Raw genomic sequence first — 22,569 nt, 5'->3', positions numbered from 1 at the left:
GAGTTTGGTATTAAAATATACACACTACTAATAAAATAGATAAACAAGGACCTACTGTATAGAACAGGGAACTATACTCAATATCTTATAATAACCTGTAATGGAAAAGAATCTAAAAAAGAATATATATATATATAACTGAATCACTTTGCTATACATCTGAAACTAACACAACATTATAAATCAAATATATTTCAATAAAAATTTTAAAAAGATCATGAGACCAAATAAATAAATAAATGTTAAAAATTGGTCAATAAATAAGTCATTTCCTTAAATATAAAATTTAAGGCTCTTAATTTTAAAACGCCCCATGTTACACTTTCTTTTGCTAATACCAGTGACAGCAGCTGGAGTAAATAATCACTATCACTGTTGTTTCTGTGTGCTTGTAAGAGCACATATCCTGGGGCCAGATTGTTTGCTGCGTTCAAATCCTGACTGCACCATTTGCCAGCTGAGTAACTGAGCAATTATTTAACCTCCCTGAGGTTGTTTTCTGTAAAATGTGATGTAATAGTACCTACACCATAGTGTTATTAGAATCATCAAATGAGCTATTATATGTCAAGTGCTTAGAACTGTACCTGGCACATGGAAACTGCTATATTAGTATTAACATTTTTTATCATTATGTCTGAAAAGAACAGTGAAGGCCCAACCCATTACATACTCCCCCAGTCCTACCCTTCTTTGCTCACATAAAGACTTACATTAAAGGCTAATTTCATTATTTATTTTGCGTTCACAAGGTGTGATCAAATAAAAGTCACTTTTATAATCTTAGCCATACTGTTCAATGGGCACTCAATTAATGATTTAAAACAAGAATATAGTTGTATTATTTTCTGCTTGTGACTTAATAATGTTCACTTATTAATGAGTTAAAACTGTAGATGAGATTACTATCCATACAGATAATTGCGATTAGCCTTTGACATGCTGCCACCTTTTAGACCTTTATCCAAGCATGAGCATAGTCACAGGCACACACACATTTATTAAAGAAAAAACAAAGCAAGCAAACAAAAACTAATGGAATTAACCTATGCATACTATCTTATTACCTAATATCAAATTGAACACGTCATAGACATAGTCTTATGTCAAAAGTACCATAGATAATTTTCATGTAGTATGTCACTATTTGAATATAGCACAATTTAAATAATATCTTACTGATGAAGAAGTAGAGTCTCTTCAGTTTCTCAATATTAGAAACAATAATTAATGTTTACCGTGTTGGTAATTATGTGAGCGAGGAAATATTTTTAAATCCAGATAGGTACAAGTATAATTAACTTACCTAAGTTTTCAAGTTTTTCCTGAATGTTCTATTTTAAAGTTTTGTTGATGATACAATGGGGAAGAATAGCAGCAGGGACACCAAATTGAGTGTAACTCTGTTAGTAATTTGAGTTCTATGATTATCATGTTCCCGGAAGATCTACCTGATAAGCCTAGAACATTGTGGAACCACAAAGGCACATGCTTCATTGGAGGGTAAAGATATTTTTGTCAGTTCTGTACTGTTTTTTAAGGGAACATAGAAGCTGTCAAACCTTCCATTAATAAAATATCAGGTTTTTCAATCATTTTAACCATGTAAAAAGAAGGAAAATTAAACGGAGAATTAGAGCAAAGATTACTAATGAATAATAATGTGGATGTCTGAATATCTAATGCATCTTCTCTCATAAGAGCCATTTAAAAGATGCATTTAGTGCTTCTCTGTTTCTAAATGCTTATAGCCTAATGCTTTTGAACTATAATAGTTTAGCTAATTCTCCTTTGGAAAAGAAATTAGGTGACCAGAATGATGGCGACTTAAGATTTATATCAATTGCAGAAAAAAAAGCAAATGAAGACCACATACTTTTCTATCTTAATTGGGATGTGATAGCCTGAAAAACATAATCATAGCATGTCCTCTCTTTATCATTGTTTTCAGCTGTAAAAAAATGCACTTGTTTTACATTTAAAGATGAGCAGCTGACCTTTTTTCCCAACTCCAGCCTCGTCTTATTTTGCAGATAATCTGCTTCATTAATGAAAATCAGAAGCAGCTTGGAGTATTTCGTTCATAATTAATTATCTTGGCAAGAAGATTTATGAATGTAATTTTTCTCAATTGCTCCAGTCAGGAATAAGTGAGACAAACAAATAAATTAAAACTAGGTTATTCATGGTCTCTTTGTACAAGGCAGTATCAAGGACATCTAGGAGAATTAAATGAGACATAAGGGCAGATCATATTTTTACTACCCAGATCACATATGCTTACAAGATACCCATCTTTGTGGGAGGAAAAATGGGTAATAGAATTCACATTTGGAAGTTTTTATAATTTGAGTACCATGTATGTCATAATCATGTAACCATATGTAATCATATTCTTTGTTAATAGGCAATTTAAATGATATCAGTGATATCATGATATCAGTGATATCAGCCTCAGGGCACCAGTCTTGTACCTGCTGGGCAACTGTAAAACTCTGTGTGTCTGTGTGTGTGTGTGCTCACAGCTGTGTGCACATGCATGTATATTCTCCTTTGTATGATGCTACCTTCTGACTAGGATTTAGAGCTTGAATGGTTGACCAGCTTAAATTAATATGAGGTAACAAAAGTGCCTAGCTTAGTGGCTACAACATAGCAAGGGTTTTTTTTTATCTTTCTTTGAATTTAGCTTTAATTTTCTAATTGAAGTATAGTTAATTTACAACGTTCTGTTCGTTTCAAGTGTACAGCAAAGGTATTCACTTATATATGTGTGTGTATATCCATCTCTCTCTCTCTCTCTCTCTCTATATATATATTCTTTTTCAGCTTCTTTTCCATTATAGGTTATTACAAGATATTGAGTATAGTTCCCTGTGCTATACAGTAGGTCCTTGTTTACCTGTTTTATATATAGTATTGTGTATATGTTAATCCCAAACCCCTAATTTATCTTCCCCCCCCCTTCCCGTGAATATAGCTTTTTAACGTTGGGTGGCATAAGACTTAAATAAGGGTTGAATTATCTTATTATTGGATACTGGTATCTGATAGTTCAATCCAGTAACAGATATACATGACTTTCCAGCCACTCATAGATTAAAATTTATCACAGAATTTCATTTTAGCACATAGGCTGTCTCTAGAATTCACTCTAAGTTATGCCAGGGTAAATACAAAGTATCTTAAAGTGTTTGTAGGAGAAACATGTGATTTTGAAAGCAATAGAACCCCCTCCTAATTAGAATGCATGCTACTACCATTACTTTCAATGACACTGCATGTCAAAGGTAGTGACAGAAGACTCTGGTACAGATGGTGTGGATATCAATCCCAACTTTTATATTTACTTGCTTTATGACTTTGGGCAAGTTACTCAGCCTCTGTGCCTCAGTTTCCTTTTCTGTAAAATGGGAATAATAATAGTATCTATTTATAAATTTGTTATAAAAATAAGCAAGATTATATATGTAAATATTCTTAGAGCATGGCTTGGCATATGGTAAGTGCTCAATAAATGTTCACCATATCTCTACATCTTTCGATGGTTAGTTTCTGAGCTTTACTGGATAATCACCAGCACATTAAAATCCTACGTATTAGCCAGATCCCATACCAATTCTCTAAATCACTAGATAATCTTAGCTTTCTAAAATTATGTGGAGGGGGAATGAATGCCATTTCATGGCTTGGTATCCAGCCTACTTTATTCAAAAGGTCAACTTTATTTGTAAGATTAAGTTAAAAATCTATTTTCCTCTCCCTTTCTCCACCCTTTAGCTATTTCTTTAGCTCATTTATACCTATTGTAATTGATTACATTTTCATTAAGCTTAGTTTTTCACTTCAGTATACCATTCAGTTGGACTGATGGCTTCACAACATTTTAATTGGGCACAGTTACTTAAGTTGGTAAGAGGGTTGGGGGACACACACTGTGACTAAATTACCTTCTCAGCAGTGATAAGACTGATGACAAAGCTGTTTGATGTGTGTGCTCCCTGGAAAAGGCTCTTCACTGCTCCCATTGTATGCACCTTCCATTGTGTGACAAAGTTAGCAGCTGCTACTTGAGCTGTCTGCTAAGCCCCAGGGCTGCCTGTGTATCTTTCCACCATCCTGAGCTCTTCTTCTTCCCCGCCTCTGGTGCTGGAGATTGTTGGCTTTCCTTTTCTCAACACCACTGCCACCCCATACTGGGCAGGGAGTGGGACTCATTCTCTCCTCTACCCTCATTTTCATGGTTCCCAAAGACAAGCAAAGAGGCCCAATTAATTTTAATGCTTTTTATAGGGCAACTCATAAGCAAACAAACTAAATGGCACACTTTAAAAGGATTAAAACATCCTTTAAAATGTAACAGTTATTTATCCTGTCAATATGATAGTTTCTGGCTCTCGTTTTTTCTGACAACTAGGTGTTTAGGCCAAAGCTTCAGTATGAACTCCCTTAGGCTGCATGACCTAGGATCTGGGATGATAATATGAAAATGTGACTTTGGTCTCACTCCCAAGTAGCCCTGTATGTTCCTCTCTCTCCCTCTCTCTTTCTCTCTATCACACACGCGCACACACACACACACACACACACACACACAGTGAATGGCTCCAGATCATTTAGGGTGGAACCCTAAGTTATACTGGGAAAACCATGCCTTAGGTATCTTAGGCAGAGATGCACATCACCAGGACACTTGGCTGGGTCTCTGTTTTCTTTCTTGAAAAAAAGACTTCCTTCCACTGCTGGTAGGATCCTTACCAATGACTCAGAGTTAATGCTAGAAATAGAATTTAGGTCCAGAGACTACTACTGTATTGATTTTATTCATTGGACTAAATAGTTTCGACTGTTTAAGTAGTTGGAGGTTAAGAAACTGCCTAAACACAAACAAAAGTTGAGGGCAATCTTGGTAAGGGAAGAAGTCCTTAGTGCCATTTTTCTTGAAATATAGATGTGAGAAGAGAAATGATATGTTAAGACAAGTCAAAATAATCAGAAGACAAATATGTTAGCACAAGTAGAATAATTAAATACATAAAATTATGGTTCCAGACAGGGAGATAGATTATCTGTGAAGCTGTTAAAGTAACACAAATTTTGCCTCAAGACAAACAACATATTTTAGCTTTCCTACTGCGCATCAATAGAGAATACTGGGATCTGATCATTTGTTGAGGAGATACTAATACCTTCCAGTTGACTTCAGTAAATCATGGAGGGCTTTCAAGTTCCACAGAAGAAGATTGTGAGCTTTGTCCTCCTAGAGTCTCTGAGATGAAGTCCAAATAATAACAAGCCAATAATTAGATCAGTCCCAGAATACATCCCAAGCCATGTTTTTGGCAGGAATTCTTTTTCTTTCTCTGCTCCCAAGCCCTCAAGTACAATCATCAGAGACACGTTTCCATGCCTCTTCTCCTAATATGCATTATCACCTAATGGAGCTAATGGATATTTGAAGTCTGGTTATTGCCTAGTTAAATACAGAGCACATTTGACCAGATTTCCTAATACAAAATAATGACAAGTGGTTTCCCTACTGTAAAAAAGAAAAAGAACAAAACCTTACGGGAGCTAAAATGGTTGTTATAATACTAACATGCCTTCAAAATCAAAGTAGACATTAGAACTGGCACCTGAGGCCATCAACTATAATTGAAAAGACCTTTGTATATGTGTGCATCTTTGATAATTGGAAGAGAGACTATCAAAACATCTTGAGTTAAAGAAGATACATAACTGATGTCTTTTTCCTCCTTTATCAGTTTTTTTGTCTCTAATAGTAACTGTTTATTCGTCAAAACCTGTTCTGCACATGGAAAAGAAAATGAAAGTGATTTGGAGAGATTTTCATCTTCCCTTAAGCATTTCTGTTAAGATATTTGAATTACTTATTGCTAGTTCACCTCCCCCAGCATAGTTTTAAACAAAGATCAAAAAATAAGATCTGATCTTGGGTTGTAGAACAAATTGCAGAAAAAGAGACCGTGATGGTTTATGGCAGTATGATGCCTAGCTTTGGGCTGCAGCAAAAATTCACCTTCTTGCCACCTGAGTTGTTTATCCTTGATTGTCAGAAAGCGTTTTTCTATTGCTCGTGTTCCCCGTGTTTTAGTCCTGTCTTTGGCACGTGCTGTTTGGGAACTGGAATTCTCAGTTTGTCCTTGCTGTCTCCTTTGCCCGCAGCCGGCCTCTTCCTCTAAGGCACTCCTTCTGGCAGACCTGGCCCACACGTCCGTTCTCCTCTCTAACGCAGTATGTCCACTGAGCCCCCGTGATTATTCACAGGGCTTACTTCCATGTTAGAATTAGATTCTGTAACTATAGTGTTGCATTTTAGTTTTATCTTAAGAACATTCGTGAACATAGCCTAATAAGAAACATTCCTCTTCCCTGGAATCCTTTGGTTCTACAGATGGATATGATGAGAAGAAAAAACACTAGACAAGGAAGCATGAATTCTGACTATGGCATTTCTGCCTCAACCTGTAGGACTTTCCTCTTGTTGGTTGTGTGACCTTAGATGAATTGCTTACCCTGACGGGGGCTCAGTTTCCTTATCTGTTGAAAAAGCAACTGCCTCCATCATAGGAGGTATAAGGATTGGGTGAGGTAACCTGAGACCTGCCTATAGTACCTGACATCGCTCTGGGAAGGTCCTGTTCACTTCTCTTACTTTCCTCATTCTTATCTCCCAGCAGGGGTCAAGGTGAGACTGGATCATTCAACAAGCAAAAACTAGCCTTTTCTTGCCCAAAGCTGATAAGATCAGTAGTGCTCTCTTCCAACCTTCCCACTCTTTCTGGTATCAATACATTCCTGCCTCAACTTTCCTTAATGCATCTTCAGTACCCCGCACCTACAAAAAATGCTTACGTCTCATCTAATCAAATGAAAAAGTTGGAAAGAACCCCTCTGTTACCTCTGCTTTCCTCGAAGCTGTCAACCGATCCCCCCTTTCCTTATCCAATAAACTTCTTTGAAAGAGTCATTAGTTCTACTTCCTCACCACCACTCAGTGGTCTATTCACGTTTACCAACCATAATCTCATCCCACCGTTCTCTTGACTCTGCTATTTTAAATTACCCTTAATTAATACTCAGTCCTTAGATCTACATTTAACAAATAAGGATAATCTGAATATCCTTGAATTACAGAACCATCCAATAAAATATATAATACAAGCCATAAATGTGATTTTAAATTTCTAGTAGCCACATTAAAAAAGTGAAAAAAAATTTAAAGAGAAAAAGGTCACATAAAAAAAAGCAATAATATATTTTGTTTAATCCAACATATCTAAAATAGTATTTCAACATTTAATCAATATTAACAATCAACAAGCTATTTTCATTATTTTTTATACTAAGTCTATGAAATCAGCTATTTTATACTTAGAACACATCTCAATTTGGATTTGTCACATTCCAAGTACTCAGTAGCCATATGTGGTTAGTAGCTACAGTATAGGACAAAGCAGATCTACACCATTTGACTGAGTCTTCCTGGCATCTCTCTTTAACTCCCAAGGCAGCTCTTGGTTTTCAGTGAACATCCCTGATTGCTCCTTCTTTGCGTCTTTGTTGATTTCCCTTCCCTTTCTCTCTGGCTCCCTTCAACCTCTAGTAAGTGTTTCCCCTCCAATCCCCACCTCACCTCCGCAAAAAAAGATCTACCCCACTCCTTCTCTACCTTAGTTCTACCTCCTCTGAGTACTGAGTACTTAGAATGTCATGTCAGACAGGTGGGATGGCCACAAACATATCACTTAGATCAATCTGAAAGGTAGGAACTGGGAAGAGAAAGTAAAAATATTCTCATTGGGCTTCCCTGGTGGCGCAGTGGTTGAGAGTCTGCCTGCCAATGCACGGGACACAGGTTCGAGCCCTGGTCTGGGAAGATCCCACATGCCGCGGAGCAACTGGGCCCGTGAGCCACAGTTACTGAGCCTGCGCGTCTGGAACCTGTGCTCCGCAACAAGAGAGGCCGCGATAGTGAGAGGCCCATGCACCGCGATGAAGAGTGGCCCCTGCTTGCCACAACTGGAGAGAGCCCTCGCACAGAGATGAAGACCCAACACAGCCATAAATAAATAAATAAATAAAAATTTAAAAAAAATGCCAGAAGAAGTAATGATTCCCAAAGAGCCCATCTAATCTGACAATTTACAAAAAAAAAAAAAATTCTCATTTTCCCTTTTAATCCATCATTGCCCAGAACTAATTTCCAGTGCATACTCTGAATGCTTTTTGTTCTTCCTTTCTTTCCACATGCCCCCAACCCTTGGCTCATGTTTTTATCCTTTTGCAGGGACCATGTTCTATAGAATAGAATGTCCTGATGCATCATTTACTGTACTTATCACTGAGGCTTTTGAACAGCAGCTGATATAATTTAAACGCTTATAAAAAGTGCTCTTGGAATATCTGTGCAGCTGTCTGCAATAGCTACTCACGGGATGCAATGACTGATTTACATTATGGTTGACATGCTGTCGGTTATTTAGGGTGTCTTGCTTTTACATCAGATGGACTCTGAGAGTCTATTCTGCGTGCATCTCCCAGCACACAAAGTAAATCTGATCTAAGAGGCTGCTCATGTATGTGACTGCCTCATGATGAGATGTAACACCCCGACAATGAACCATTTTCTTCTGAGTGTTATGCCAACCTGTTTTTATGTTTCTTCCCAGGGTGCACTTGGTAGTAAAAATGTGTAGATCTAGAGAGTCAGTGTGCTTTATCAGGCAGGTACGTGATCAGGATATATGGAATACCACCATAGATCTTATATTCTCTTATAGGTAATATTTAGTATTGCCATGCCCAAGGGAATAGTATCGTTTTGGGGGGAGCTGAAATAGTATTTGACAAATCTAGGGGATGAGGTCAGTAAATACCTTTAAAAAATCAAAACATCTTGCTCCTTCCCAGCTTTCATCACTGCTGGCATATGTTAGATGACAAGTCTTTGACTCACAGAATTTAATAAGATTATCTGAGGGTTCAGACTTCTCACCTGTTTTTAGAGATTAGTGAACACCTGTTTGTATCCATGTTTTCTTCACTCAGATTCCATATTAACTTTCCCTATTAAAGCATTCTTGAGATTTTTGAGTTCCTACCACTTTAGCTAAAAATAAATAAAGCTCACTCCCAGTACTTAACAAAATAAAGGATCTCTGAAAGTTAGTTATATTCAGGATCCATTTTTCTTTGATGAAACCCTTAAATCATTCCTCTAGTTGTGTTTTTATATGGGCCTACTGCATCTTTTGTGAGAAATTTTAATAAAAATTTAATAATGTACAAATTTTATAGCTCTTGATAAAATACTCTCTGGGGGTTTTGATATGCACATAATACATATCATTTAGTTCTAATTGGGATACCAGAAAGACAAACCATCCTCAAATCATTGTAAATACATAAACACCGTACTTGAGATATGGGGACCGGCTAATGTGTGTATTGTGCACAGATCACCAAATGTTCTGAAGAGAATGAGGCGTACTTCACATGAAAACTGCTACAGGGTCACCATTATTCTTTTCTTTGCACTGATAGTAGCCTAAAATGCTGGTCAACAAAGATTTCCAATTAGCAGGAAGCTGGAGAAACCCTGTTGCTGCCTATTTTACTGCCTATTCTATGCTGGAAAATGCTAAGTGTTGGTATAGACATTTGATCTCATAATCAGCTTTGTGATATCAGCCCTGTAATGGTAAAGGAGTGTATTCTTCTCCGTAACCCCTAACTTGACTTCTGTGTAGTGTGTGTAGTGTGTGTGTGTGTGTGTGTGTGTGTATGTGTGTTTGTGGTATATGTTTATTTATTTTTTAAACATTTATCCATTAAGTTTGCCGTCTTTTTTTAAATAAATTTATTTATCTTATTTTATTTATTTTTGGCTGCGTTGGGTCTTAGTTGCTGCGTGCGGGCTTCCTCTAATTGTGGCAAGCGGGGGCTACTCTTCTTTGTGGTGCGCGGGCTTCTCATTGCGGTGGCTTCTCTTGTTGCGGAGCACAGGCTCTAGTCTCGCAGACTTCAGTAGTTGCAGCACATGGGCTCAGTAGTTGTGGCTTGCGGGCTCTAGAGCGCAGGCTCAGTAGTTGTGCACAGGCTTAGTCGCTCCACGGCATGTGGGATATTCCCAGACTAGGGCTCGAACCCGTGTCCCCTGCATTGGCAGGCGGGTTCTTAACCACTGCACCTCCAGGGAAGCCCTGTGATGTATGTTTGCTGTGTGGAGCTTCAGGACTAACATAGCTTTCTCTTTGGTCACCTGCTTCACATGTCTCTGCATGTTATAAGAGTTCACAGAAATCCTGAGGCTGTGGCAGACAAGACAAGCTAGGCTGGAGAAAGACCTAGTGTGTATCCTGGGCAGTGCCACCACTTTAAGTGGGCTGCCGGGATTCATTTTTCAGATGTGAAGTAATTTCCCCTGATGACCGCGGACTTTAAGTTGCCCAAGGATGGTAGCAGGGCACAGTGGAAACAGCATGGACTTTGGAGTAATGTAGGTGTGGGGGAAGATCCCGGCTCTGCCACTTACTGTACGGCCCTGGATAAGCTGCTTAACCTCTCCTCATCTCTACAGTGTCGATATCATACTTGTTATAGAGTTGTTGAGAGAAAAAGAGATGATGCCCGAAAACCAACTAGCAAACTGTTTAGCATGTAGTGGGGTTCTTACGAATCGGTAGCTATGATGTGATCATGAGAATAATGCTGTATAAGATTTGAGAGTAAAAATCCAACTCTCTTTCCTTTAATTGGGATAAGGAATCTGCATCCAGGGGCCACATGTTATCAGTCTCACATCAACTTACATCATCATTTTTAAAAGCACAGCTTCTTTCAAGTCTTTTGTTATTTGTTGTTTTAACACTGTGTAAGGCATGTATTGTAAATCAAGTCTAAATGAATGTGAGTTATGCCCTTAGACATTTATAATGTCAATGGAATTTTAATAACTTCTCCATTTCCTTTTCTGAATACAGATTTTCAGCAATTGCTACAAAATAAGTATTTTTGCATTGTCTTTTAACAGTAGAAACATAATTCTACATATGCTATTTAATATCTTCATGTGAGTCTATGTAACTACACTCAGATTCATAATCTTATATTCTAAAAGAATGCATGGTTTATAGACTGTGTGGGAATCTATTTTGGTTCTTCTTCGCTAGGAGATTTTGAATTATTTTCTTCATGCTGTGTAATCCAATGAAATGATATATTATTCTCATGATTTTGGGGTATTATTTTGTTTTTTCTCTTAACCATGTAGAGATTGAAATGAAGAAAAAAAACCTGATTATATTAACTTAACACATGAGTTTATATAAAAAGAAATTGAAGTAGCTTAAGTTTTGAAAGCTTAGGGAAGGATTTCTGGATTTTTACTCATTTATTCTAATCATTTGAAATTTGACCTGTCTTTGTTGCTTCTTACCTAGGTTACTTGTTGGTTTCAGAAAACCATAAGAAATTTACAGGAACAAAGTCTAGGTTCATCACTTTCAGACAATGAGGAGCTAATTCGTAAGCACGAGGAACTGATAATAAAAGCAAAGGTAAGAGACACATTAAAAAAATAATTGAAAACTGCATGGACTTCTCTTTGTTTTTTTTTTTTGGTTGTGTTGGGTCTTCGTTTCTGTGCGAGGGCTTCCTCTAGTTGCGGCAAGTGGGGGCCACTCTTCATTGCGGTGCGCGGGCCTCTCACTATCGTGGCCTCTCTTGTTGCGGAGCACAGGCTCCAGACACGCAGGCTCAGTAGTTGTGGCTCACGGGCCTAGTTGCTCCGCGGCATGTGGGATCCTCCCAGACCAGGGCTCAAACCCGTGTCCCCTGCATTGGCAGGCAGATTCTCAACCACTGCGCCACCAGGGAAGCCCGCATGGACTTCTCTTGAATACACTTCTGTAGGTAATTTAGTGGAGTACTGAAAAACTCTCTTTGTATAGTTTGCTTGCTGTTCCCATTTATATTTCCCTAGTTCCTTAACTTGCTTCACATTCCTTACTTTTGCAGAAAGTAATAACTACCAGCCAGGCAACAACTTGTAGGTGTGTGGATGTGCACGATGGAACCGTAAAGTGCTGAGAGCAGGAGGAGCGGAGCAGCCACATAGCAGTGCTCCTCTCGCCCTTGTGTCTTGTTATTTGGAAATTGACTCATTTGTACATGTGGGGTCTATACATATTTTCCAAAGTTCTTTACAGGTGCTCCATTTTTATCTGCAGAAAAATGAAAGTCCGGTTTTAGTAGATTGAGTGGGAACAGTGAATACTTCAATCAGTTTCAAGATTTAGAGGACTTTCTGTTGTTAATATCTTGGGTGGTTGATAGTTGTACGTACAGCTAGGTCATGAAGCTCAGGAAAACAGTGGGCCAACGCTAATAGACAATGGTTGAACGTAAGGAATACAAAGCAAATAAATATTTACATGTTTGGGAGGTTGGGATTTGGAGGGGTGAGGGAAGGGGAGGCAGCAGGTTGCGTTTATCTAGACTGAAATCTCCTCATAGGGCTCATGATGTTTTCATTTGCTGGTTTTTGCTTCTCTTTGAACACTACAGGATACTTAGGTACTCAAAGTGTATGGTTTGAATATTTGCCTGACTGATAAAGATTCGGTTACAAAAGACTGTTACGGCTGATGATTTTTTAAATTTAAAATTTTTCAGCATTTGGTTTATCTGTTTGAGAAATTAGTTTTTTTTCATTGAAGTCATATAGCATTTTATTCCGTGCATGGGATACTCAAGTTTTATCAGTGAAAAGTCTATAAAAATTCCTAAATGCTAAGGACAAGAGATGGCCTGAATTGCATAGGATGGTTGCTTCCTTAAAACATATAAATAAAAATGGTATATTCACATAGCTTGGACATACTTTGGGGTTATATTTACTGTAACTGTGGCTTTATTATGGTTTCTCACAGCCCTGAGGACAGTTTTGAGTAGAATATTTGTTAATGTATAACCTCAGTTTAGCTTATATCATAGTTTACAGTTTACCTTTGTAGCTCTGATGATGTGTATAAATAGAAAAACATAGATATTCTTTCCATCATTATCCCTATGTTGTTGTATGCATAAGTAGTTTAAGAAATAAATTTTTAATAATACATATTTTATTATATAAAGTATATCATAGAAAATTTCATAACTATAAGAAAAAGGAAAATAAAAGTGAATTCTTAACCCAAAGATAATCATTATTAAGATAACCGTTATTAGTATTTTTGTGCACTTCCTTTTAGTCTTTCCATACACAACCCTAGAAACATAGCATTAGAGTCATGCTTTTTTTCATTTACAACTTTATCATAAATATTTTTCCTATGTAAACTAATATCCTTTAACTGCAGCATATTTCATTACATGGATAAATTTATATGGCAGAGTTACACATTTTGGTTATATGTATAAGCTAAGCCATATGAATACCCAAGCAAATATTGTTTGAAAAGGGTATAGATTCCTGATAAACACCATTATATTTCAGACAAGATGACTACTTCCTTTCAGGGTCCTGAGCCACTCAGGAACCAGTGACAGATCTCATACAGAAGCTGAGTATTGCCCCATGTACTCAGTAAGTAGTTTTGGGGCCGAATTGATTTTGGAAACTGAGGCAGAGAAACCTATTTTCCTATAGCATCCTTGCAAATAAATTTATTTTCTAAAAAAAAAAAAAAATTGTATGTTTGCTTTGCTGGGAGTTCATGTTTTATTACTTCCCATGAAGCATTCTGTATGATATAAGATCTTCCTTCAACTATGGGCTGGCCTTTGGAACCCCCCTAATCTCAATAGCATCTTTAGAGATTATCAAATATTGAATATCTATTTAGAGATGAAAGCTCAAACATAACTTATTGATAAAAAAGTTTTTTAAGACAATTGTCATCAATTTGGGACACTAGATAGTCCAATGTCAAGATAACTGGTTATTCAAGGCAGCAGGGGTCCCTGAGTCACATGGGTTGAAAGAGACCCCATCAGTGTAAATGCAGAAGAGGGAGTGACACTCTGTTCTGGGGTGATCCAGGCTGGTTTTCCAGAAGGGTGGGGTTTGAGCAGATGGATGGAGTATGAGTGGTTGGTTAGGCAAGGGCGATCATTCCTAAATAAGGTAGAATAAGGGAAAACAATGATCAGACCAATTTGTCTGTGATGAGAGTTAAAGGTCCTAGCAACGTTCAACCCAGAGACAAGAGACCAACAGGAGTTGTCTCAGAGGTCATACTTATCCACAGCCATTCCCTAGAGAAGAAATGCTAACAGTGCATGGTCATTACAGGGAAGTAAACTTTGCAGGTTGGAAAATAGAAGAGAATTCTGAGGCCACAGAAGGTGGGCCTAAGTGACCTTAAAACTCCCTTTAAGTTTCAGTCTCATAAAAGAGACAGGATTTAGATGATAATAACTGTTATACTTGTTAAATTTAAAGCAATGTGAGTGTGAAAAACACCTTTTCAGAGATGGCTGAAATGATAGGACTAGATTGGGAAAATAGCAACATTTCTTTCTTTCTTTTTTTTTTAGACACCAATTCTATTTATTTTTGGCTGTGCTGGGTCTTCGTTTCTGTGCGAGGGCTTTCTCTAGTTGTGGCAAGTGGGGGCCACTCTTCATTGCGGTGCGCGGGCCTCTCACTATCGCAGCCTCTCTTGTTGTGGAGCACAGGCTCCAGACGCGCAGGCTCAGTAGTTGTGGCTCACGGGCCTAGTTGCTCCGCGGCATGTGGGATCTTCCCAGACCAGGGCTCGAACCCGTGTCCCCTGCATTAGCAGGCAGATTCTCAACCACTGCGCCACCAGGGAAGCCCATAGCAACATTTCTTAAACGTGGAGATAGTATCTTACTCATCTTGGTATTCCCAGCACCTAGGACAGTGCCTGGTATTAAAAAAAGGATGTTTGATTCATGTCTGTTTTTTAAATCTTCTTTCCAGAAGAAAGAAACATTCTTTTAGTGTCTTTCTGTGATTCTCTAGTGACTTTAGATAGTGACTTAGCCTCCTTTTGCCTACCTAGCCATCCATTATCTTTATTTATTTATTTTTAAATGTTTGGTCCTCAGTGTAGAGTTACACAAACTCTTTAATTCATCCTAGATCTCTGGGTCGGCTACTCTCTTGGCTTATTTTATTATTTCTCCCTTCATTCTCTATCTTCCTCACATCCCCATTCTCACAGGCACCTACTCTAATGGGTTCGATATGTGTCTTTAGACATATTCCCATTCTTAAAATATGTACAGAGTTACATGTTTTCAATTTCCATAGATGATATGAAGGCATAGATTTCATTGTGTTTCTTCCCACAACACTGGTTGCATCTAGTAGCTGTTTGTGATCTTAAGTAGCTGTTTGTGATCTTCACTATGGTAATTCCTAGATGCAGCATAGCTTTGGAAAGTCCTATTACGTGGATATTGATGTCCTACTTCTGTCCTTCATAATGTTAATGGCCTCCCATTTCTTTATCCCTTATAATACCTGGGCTTCTAGTCACTGACTCTTCTATTTAGCCCTTCTGCTGAGTTCCTCACTTCAGCTCTTACGTTTTTCATACCCCATTCCTCACACTGATTATTCCTCATAACTTTTTTCCTGCTTCATCTGTCTAACATCCTTCTTTATATCCTAAGCTGTGCTTTATTCATATATTAAATTGTTGGTCTGTCCGGTGCATTAATTCTGTGTCCTCTGACTTAGGTATTTCGGTGTGTTGCTTGTGCTCATCAGATGTTATTTTCCCTGTAAGTTAATATTCCCTTGGATACCAGCAACTTCACTTGGTAAGGCATGGGAGGTGTGAAAGCCAGTCCTCTAACTTGTCCTTTTCTGGGTGAATTGGGGTCAAGGTGCGGGGAGATGCCCCTGAGTTCTTCTGTTGTTAGAATTAGGGCTCCACCATTTCTGGTTTGCCCCTCTACCCCAGATATACACAAAGGAGGGGGACCCCTTGGAGAACCTCCCACTGATTGGACTCCGGACCCTGCTTTGTTCCAAGACCCATTTCCCATACTCTTCCCAGCTCACCTGATGGAGAGTTGAGGGCGCACTGAGAAACAGGTCAGGTTGCTTCCCTCTCATGTATTAGCTGTGCATCTGGTCAGATTCCAGTGCTACCCTGATGTTGTTTCTCTCCTCTGGCTGGTACTGGGTTGGGGCTCCTATTTTCTTTCCTGAAAAGATACATTGACAAACAATGACCAGGCAGATGGGGAAAGAAAGCAACACACCCAGAAAGTTATCCCCTAACATATCTCCTGTCTAAGGCATCGGCCTTATTCTACTCCAGAAAGTCATGTGGCCCTGACACTGAGAGCCAACCACCTGTTGTCTCCTCAAGGAAGGTTCTCTTATCTATAAACTTTACCGTCACTTTGTTGGCCCTTGCAGGAAGGACATGCTACATAATTTGTGAGACCCAGTTTAAAATGGAAATATGGAGGCCTTTCTTAAAAAGGAATTGAGATTTCAATACAGCAACAGCAGAACCTTAAACCAAGCATGGGGACTTCTAAACAAATGTCGCTGTAATGATACAGATCACTTGCCCATGATGCTGGTCCTATTTACAATGTTAGGATTTTTGAAAGGACCTAGAAACCTTGCTTCAAACATTTTCCTTCACCATCTTTACTAACCTCTTCCTACCTGGATTAGCAAGTTTTCTAAAAATAAAGATTGCAATACTATATCGGGTTATATCTACATAAGAAAAAACAGGTTTGAATTCCTGCTGTCACTCACTTTGCAATCTTGGGTACACTTGACCTCTCTCAACCTCACCTTCCTGACCTGTAAAGAGGAGTCATAAATAATTCAATTAGAAAATATTCGTGAAGGCGCCCACATTTTAGTAGTGCCTCCAAAAATGTTTCCTTTCCCATCCATGGTGTAAACATTCAAATAGTTTTCGTCTGTGGTTTTTCAACAATATCATTCCTTGTTCCTGGAGGAGGAATCCAATTTTAGATCTCCTTAAACAGGAAGCAGCATATTACACTTTTTTTTTTTTTTTTTGAGTGTGGGTATGAGGAGAAGAAGGGGGATTGTTTCTTTCAAAGATGTTTTAAAATAGAAATAAGACCTCAAGCTGGGGATTCATTAGTGAGACACATATAAATAATCTGGTAACATAGAGAAGGTAAGCTAAGTCAAATGGTAGCAAGCTGTTCTGTATCGCTTGTTAGTCTACTCAGTAAATTCCTTCTAAATAATCTTTGAAAATTCCTCTCTCATTTCTTACTGGAATGCATTCAAATAAGAAATATGGCAACTTTTATATCTCTTAATAATTGTGATACCTTATTCAGAATGTGTTGAAAGAACTGAACCAAAAGATTTTTTAATACAGCCTTTAAGTATGAGTAATCTTGTATTAAATTATACTTTCTTTACTGAATATGAAAAAATATTTTCCTCTTACATATGTAACAGTTAAAGAAATAACAGACATGGAAGATTATAAGCGACCCTTCGGTTAAGAACCTTAAATACTCTTAGATTTTATCCTGTATCAATTTGATGCTCCAAGGCTTGAATGCAAAGTCTGGAGTTCAGAGTTGGTTGTAGGGTGTATTAAAATATGTTAACAAACACTTCCTTATTATCTCCTTTGAGGAGACATAATCATTCCTTCTTCTGCACATCAGAAATAATGTCTATCCAAGAACTGCCTTCAGGAGCCAACCTTTACTTCTGTTGGGAGGAAAACTTTTCCTCTTCCAATTTGGTTCCAGTGATTGGGGCCCTGCAAATTAACTGACAATAGACAGGTCAACAGGAGTGAAGACAAGGTTTATTTTCACACAGTGTACGTGGGCGGTCCCAGTAATGGAAGACTCATGGAATAGCCCAAAGTAAAGTTTTACAAAGATCAGTTTAACAAAAGAAAAGTTTTTAGGACTTCAGTGGGAGAGTATGGAAGGTTTTATTGGGCTTCTTGATGATAAAGGAATGAGCAGTCTGTCTTCTTCCTGTCTGGAGGTTTCCCAGTGGGAAGGTGTATGGCGGTTGAATTTATACTTCCTGATGCAAAGTATCAGTCTTCTTTAAATCAGGAAACTCCCTGGGAGGAGGTCAATGGCAACTGTATTTTCAGGAGGCTCCACTTAAGTTTAGGTAGTATTTCTTTCTGTGGCTGCTAATTGTTTAGCTGTTTTCAGTTTAAAGTAATTTTCATACCACCATGGTGGACTGTAAATCCCCACACTTCTGTAGTGTCAACTCTTGCTTCAGTTCAGTCCCTTTACTGTTGGTACACACAAGAATCGCACAGGGGCTTTGAAAAAAATACTGACATCTGGATCTCATGCCCAGAGATTTAATGTAGTTTGTTTGGGGAATTGGGATTAAAAATAATTCACTGCCAATCTTAAGATATTGACATTTTCATCAAAATGAAATCCAGATTTCCTGTTCCTTCTGAAAAATGGAAGACCTGGCATTGTCAGACTCATCTTTCCTTATAAACATAGCAGCTCTTGGCTGGAGGCCAGCAATAGCTATTTCCTTGAGAAAAGGCATGTGTACTTTGGTTTGCCACAGTCCCCACCGTTCCTCTTTACCTCCTCTTCCACCTTTGCTTCACTCATTTACATTACGTGCCTGTCCCCTGTAAGCATTTGGGTTTGAGACCTGATGAGCAGTGAGGTGCAATTTAAGTGGAGTAGTAGCTTAAACCGATTTGCATTTTAGAAGTTTACCTTGGAAAAAATGTGAATGATAAGAATGGGAAGAAGTGATATTGAAGACAGAATAATCTCTTAGAAAACTGCTGAAGTTTGAATGAGAGTAACTTTAGATGGGGCATGATATCTTTTGAGATGGAGGTTATTAATGCCCATTTAAAAGGCTTAAAGGCGACATAAAGACTTATTCAAGTTGTGGCTCCCAGACAGCAGCATCTGGACGTCATTAGAAGTGCAGAATCTCAGACTCCACCCACCAAACCTATTGGGTCAGAATCTGCATTTTAACAAATTTCTCTCAGAAGATTTGTATGGACACAAAAGTTTAAGAGACACTGACTTAGAGGATTTTCCCATATATTTCATGTATGTCCATATTCTCCTTAATTTTCATAGATGGCTATATATTTTTTGTAAAGTCCTTGATTAACAAATAATCTTTGAAGTTCTGCCAGGGAAACAAACTGAAAATAGTGTAAAGAAACATCATCTTTAATGTTTTACTATAGTAGAATTCACATTCCTCAGCTTCAAGATTAAAATAATCTTCCATGATTCATCATCTAATCCGATTTTCCAAGTCATTGAAAATATTTTCCATTTGTTGCTGAGTGATTTCATAAATTGGATTTGTGACCTTAGCCTCAAGTTCTTTAAATAATATTATTTGGAGATCTTACAAAAATACCAATGCTTAGGTCCCAAGCAAACTTTATTCAGAGGAAAAAGTCAAGCTTAACGTTACAAAATATTTATAACTATGAGATAAGGAAGTAAAAGAGTCTCTTGCAAGCTTATTTGAATAATTTAAATGCATAATTATCATCAACAGAACGACTACAGGAATGTTGCCCTTTAAAACTGTGTTTATTGTTTTATTTTTCTGATGACATAATACATTCTCATTTTGGAAAAATTAGAAAATACGTAAAACTAAAGAAAATTAAAATCACCCATAGTGCATGGGTGTATATGAAAATGAGAAGGAACTATAAAACATACAAAAAATTGAGTATTGCAAACCTGTGTGTGTATGTGTGTATGTATACATTGTGTGTGTTCATGTACAAAGTTGTGTATGTGTTGTTTTGCAGTGTAATTTTTCCAATTGGCATTATGTCATAAGCATTTCTCCATTCAAATGCATATTTTAAATATGGTTTTTTAATGATTACATGTTATTAAACTGTGTAGATATATCATACATTATTTGAGGCAGCAATACATAGTATCTCAGAATATGGCAGTGGAATGAATGGTACACTCCCAGGGCCTAGAGTTAAATCCTAGCTTCTCTGCTTACTTCTGATGTATGCTTGGGCAAATTTCTTGTACATCTGAGCCTAGGTTCCCCCTTTTGTGAAAGAGGGTAATAATTGTGCCTAATTCATGCAGTCATTGTGAGGATTAGTTGTATTCTCATGCAGTACACAGTTAGCACAATGCCTCATACAAGCACAACATAATAGAGGCTTTTTTTTTAATCATGGTAAAATAAACATAACATAAAATCTAACTTTAGTGACATTTAGTAAATTCACAATGTTGTAGTTCCAGAACATTTCCATGACCCTAAAAAGGGACACCATACCCATTAAACAGTCAATTTATTCCTCTCTCTCCCTGCCTCTGCCTCTGACAATCATTAATCAACTTTCCATGGATTTACTTATTCTGGATATGTCATAAATGGAATCATGTGAGTGGCCTTTTGTGTGTGATTTCTTTCAGTTAGCATGTTTTCAAGGTTCATCTATGTTGTAGCCTGTATTGGTACATTATTGCTTTTTACTGCTGCATAATATTCCACTGTATAAATATACTACATTTTGTTTATCCACCCGATGGACGTTTGGGTTGCTTCCACCTTTTGGCCATTGTGAATAACGCTGCTATGAACATTCACATAGAAGTTTTTGTTTGAATACCTGCATTAAGTTCTTTGGAGTATATCCCTAGGAGTGAAATTGCTGGGTCATATGATATTTCTACATTTAATTTATTGAGGAGTCATACTGTTTTTCACAGTAGCTGCACGATTTCGTGCTCCCACCAGCAATGTACAATGCTTTCAATTTCTCCACATCCTCGCTAAAACTTACTTTTTGTTTTTGTTCTTATATTAAAAAAAATTTTTTTTTCTAGCCATCCTAGTGTGTGTGTAAAGTACTATCAGTTGTAGTATTTTATTTGCATTTCCCTAATAGCTAATAACTTGTGATGTTGAAAATCTTTTCATGGCCATTTGAATATATTTTTTGAAGAAATGTCTATTCAGCCCCTTTGCCTGTAGTGTCCTTTGATGGAGAGAAGTTTTTAATTTTGATGAAGTCCAATTTATCTATTTTAAATTTTCTTGCTTTTGCTTTTGATGTCAAAGCTATGAAACCATTGCTAAATCCAAGGTCATGAAGATTTATTCCTGTGATTCTTCTAAGAATTTTGTGGCTTTAGCTCTTACATTCAGGTTTTGCTCCATTTTGAGTTAATTTTTGTGTATGGTATGAAGTAAGGGTCATTCTTCACATATGGGTATCTGGTTATCCTAGCACAATTTGTTGAAGAGACTATTCTTTCCCCATTGAATGGTCTTGGCACCCTTATTGAGAGTAATTGATCACAGATGTATAGGTTTATTTCTGAACTCTCACTTCTATTCCATTGATCTATATGTCTGTCCTTATGCCAGTACCACACTGTTTTGATTACTGTCGTTTTTGTAGTAAGTTTTAAAATCAGAAACTGTGAGCTCTCTAACTTTGTTCTTTTCCAAGATTGTTTTGGCTATTCAGGATTCCCTTGCAGTTCTACACGTTAGGATACAATTCCTAACAATTCTGTTAGGAATTGCATTGTATTTGTAGATGACTTTGGGAGTATTGCCTTCTTAACAATATTAGGTTTCCTGATCCATGATCACAGGATGTCTTTCCAGTTATTTAGGTCTTCTTTATTTTTTTCAACAATGTTTTATAATTTTCAGTGTATGGGTCTTGAACCCCCTTGGTTAAATTTATTCTTAAGTATTTTATTCTTTTTGGTGCTATTGTAAATGAAATTGTTTTTCCTTAATTTCCTTTTCAGATTATTCATTTCTAGTCTATAGAGGCACAACTGATTTTTGTGCATCGATCTTGTATCCTGAAACTCTGCTGAATTAATTTATTAGCTCTAATAGTTTTTTAAGGATTCCCTATGTATAAGATCATACCATCTGCAAATTTCCCCTTCCATAATCATTTTTCTCTTATTCATCTATCTGATTGTAAAAAGCCATTCTTTCAGTGTATTGTAGACCAGATCTTCTCAAACTATAGTGTACTCATGAATTACCCAGGGACCTTAAAATGCAGATTCTGATTCACCAGGTCTGGGGTGGGGCTTGAGTATCTGCATTTCTAACAAAGTCCAATGTAACATTGATGCTGTTGGTCTCTGGACCACCCTTTGGGTAACAAAGGTTATGGAGGAAAGAACTGCAGAAGAATGAAAGAGAGTTTAAGTGATGGAGTTGAAATATTGGGTCATTGTAAGAACTTGGAAGGTTTAAGTCTAAATAAATCTTTGAGTCTCTTAAGGTATGGACATGATTGTCTGAGCTTAGAACTTGATTTATTTTTGTTGCTTGTATTTATTACTCAGGTAATTGAAGATCAAAAGACAAGTGTTTAAATTGTTCAATTGTTCCTTTTTTTGAAATAGAAATATTTCCACAGGAATAGCACTTACATGAACTATTTAGTACAAAAGGAGCTACTTGTAGGTCTCTTGGGTGGTTCAGGAAGTGTGTAGCAATATCTAGAGTTTGTATAATTATAGTTCCCAGGTTGTCCAAATATTTTC

At 37.4% G+C, this 22,569-nt stretch overlaps 1 protein-coding gene across 6 annotated transcripts in view; it reads left to right on the top strand.

Annotated features, from left to right (window-relative positions):
- The window catches only part of CCDC141 (coiled-coil domain containing 141), a 211,978-nt gene that overhangs the window by 67,561 nt on the left and 121,848 nt on the right, over positions 1-22,569 (top strand). For all 6 annotated transcript variants that reach the window (XR_009504236.1, XM_059928228.1, XM_059928230.1 and 3 more), the window contains one exon: positions 11,466-11,582. Coding sequence is in view for 5 of the 6 variants with exons in the window: in XM_059928228.1 (XP_059784211.1) it covers positions 11,466-11,582 (117 nt within the window). In the remaining variant the exon portion in view is untranslated. The remainder of the gene's footprint in view (positions 1-11,465; positions 11,583-22,569) is intronic.

The sequence above is a fragment of the Balaenoptera ricei genome, chromosome 7, assembly GCF_028023285.1.
Source record: "Balaenoptera ricei isolate mBalRic1 chromosome 7, mBalRic1.hap2, whole genome shotgun sequence".
NCBI classification, from domain to species: Eukaryota; Metazoa; Chordata; class Mammalia; order Artiodactyla; family Balaenopteridae; genus Balaenoptera; species Balaenoptera ricei.
The sequence above is the reverse complement of the archived record's forward strand: the minus strand, read 5'-3'. Positions and strand labels throughout refer to the sequence as shown.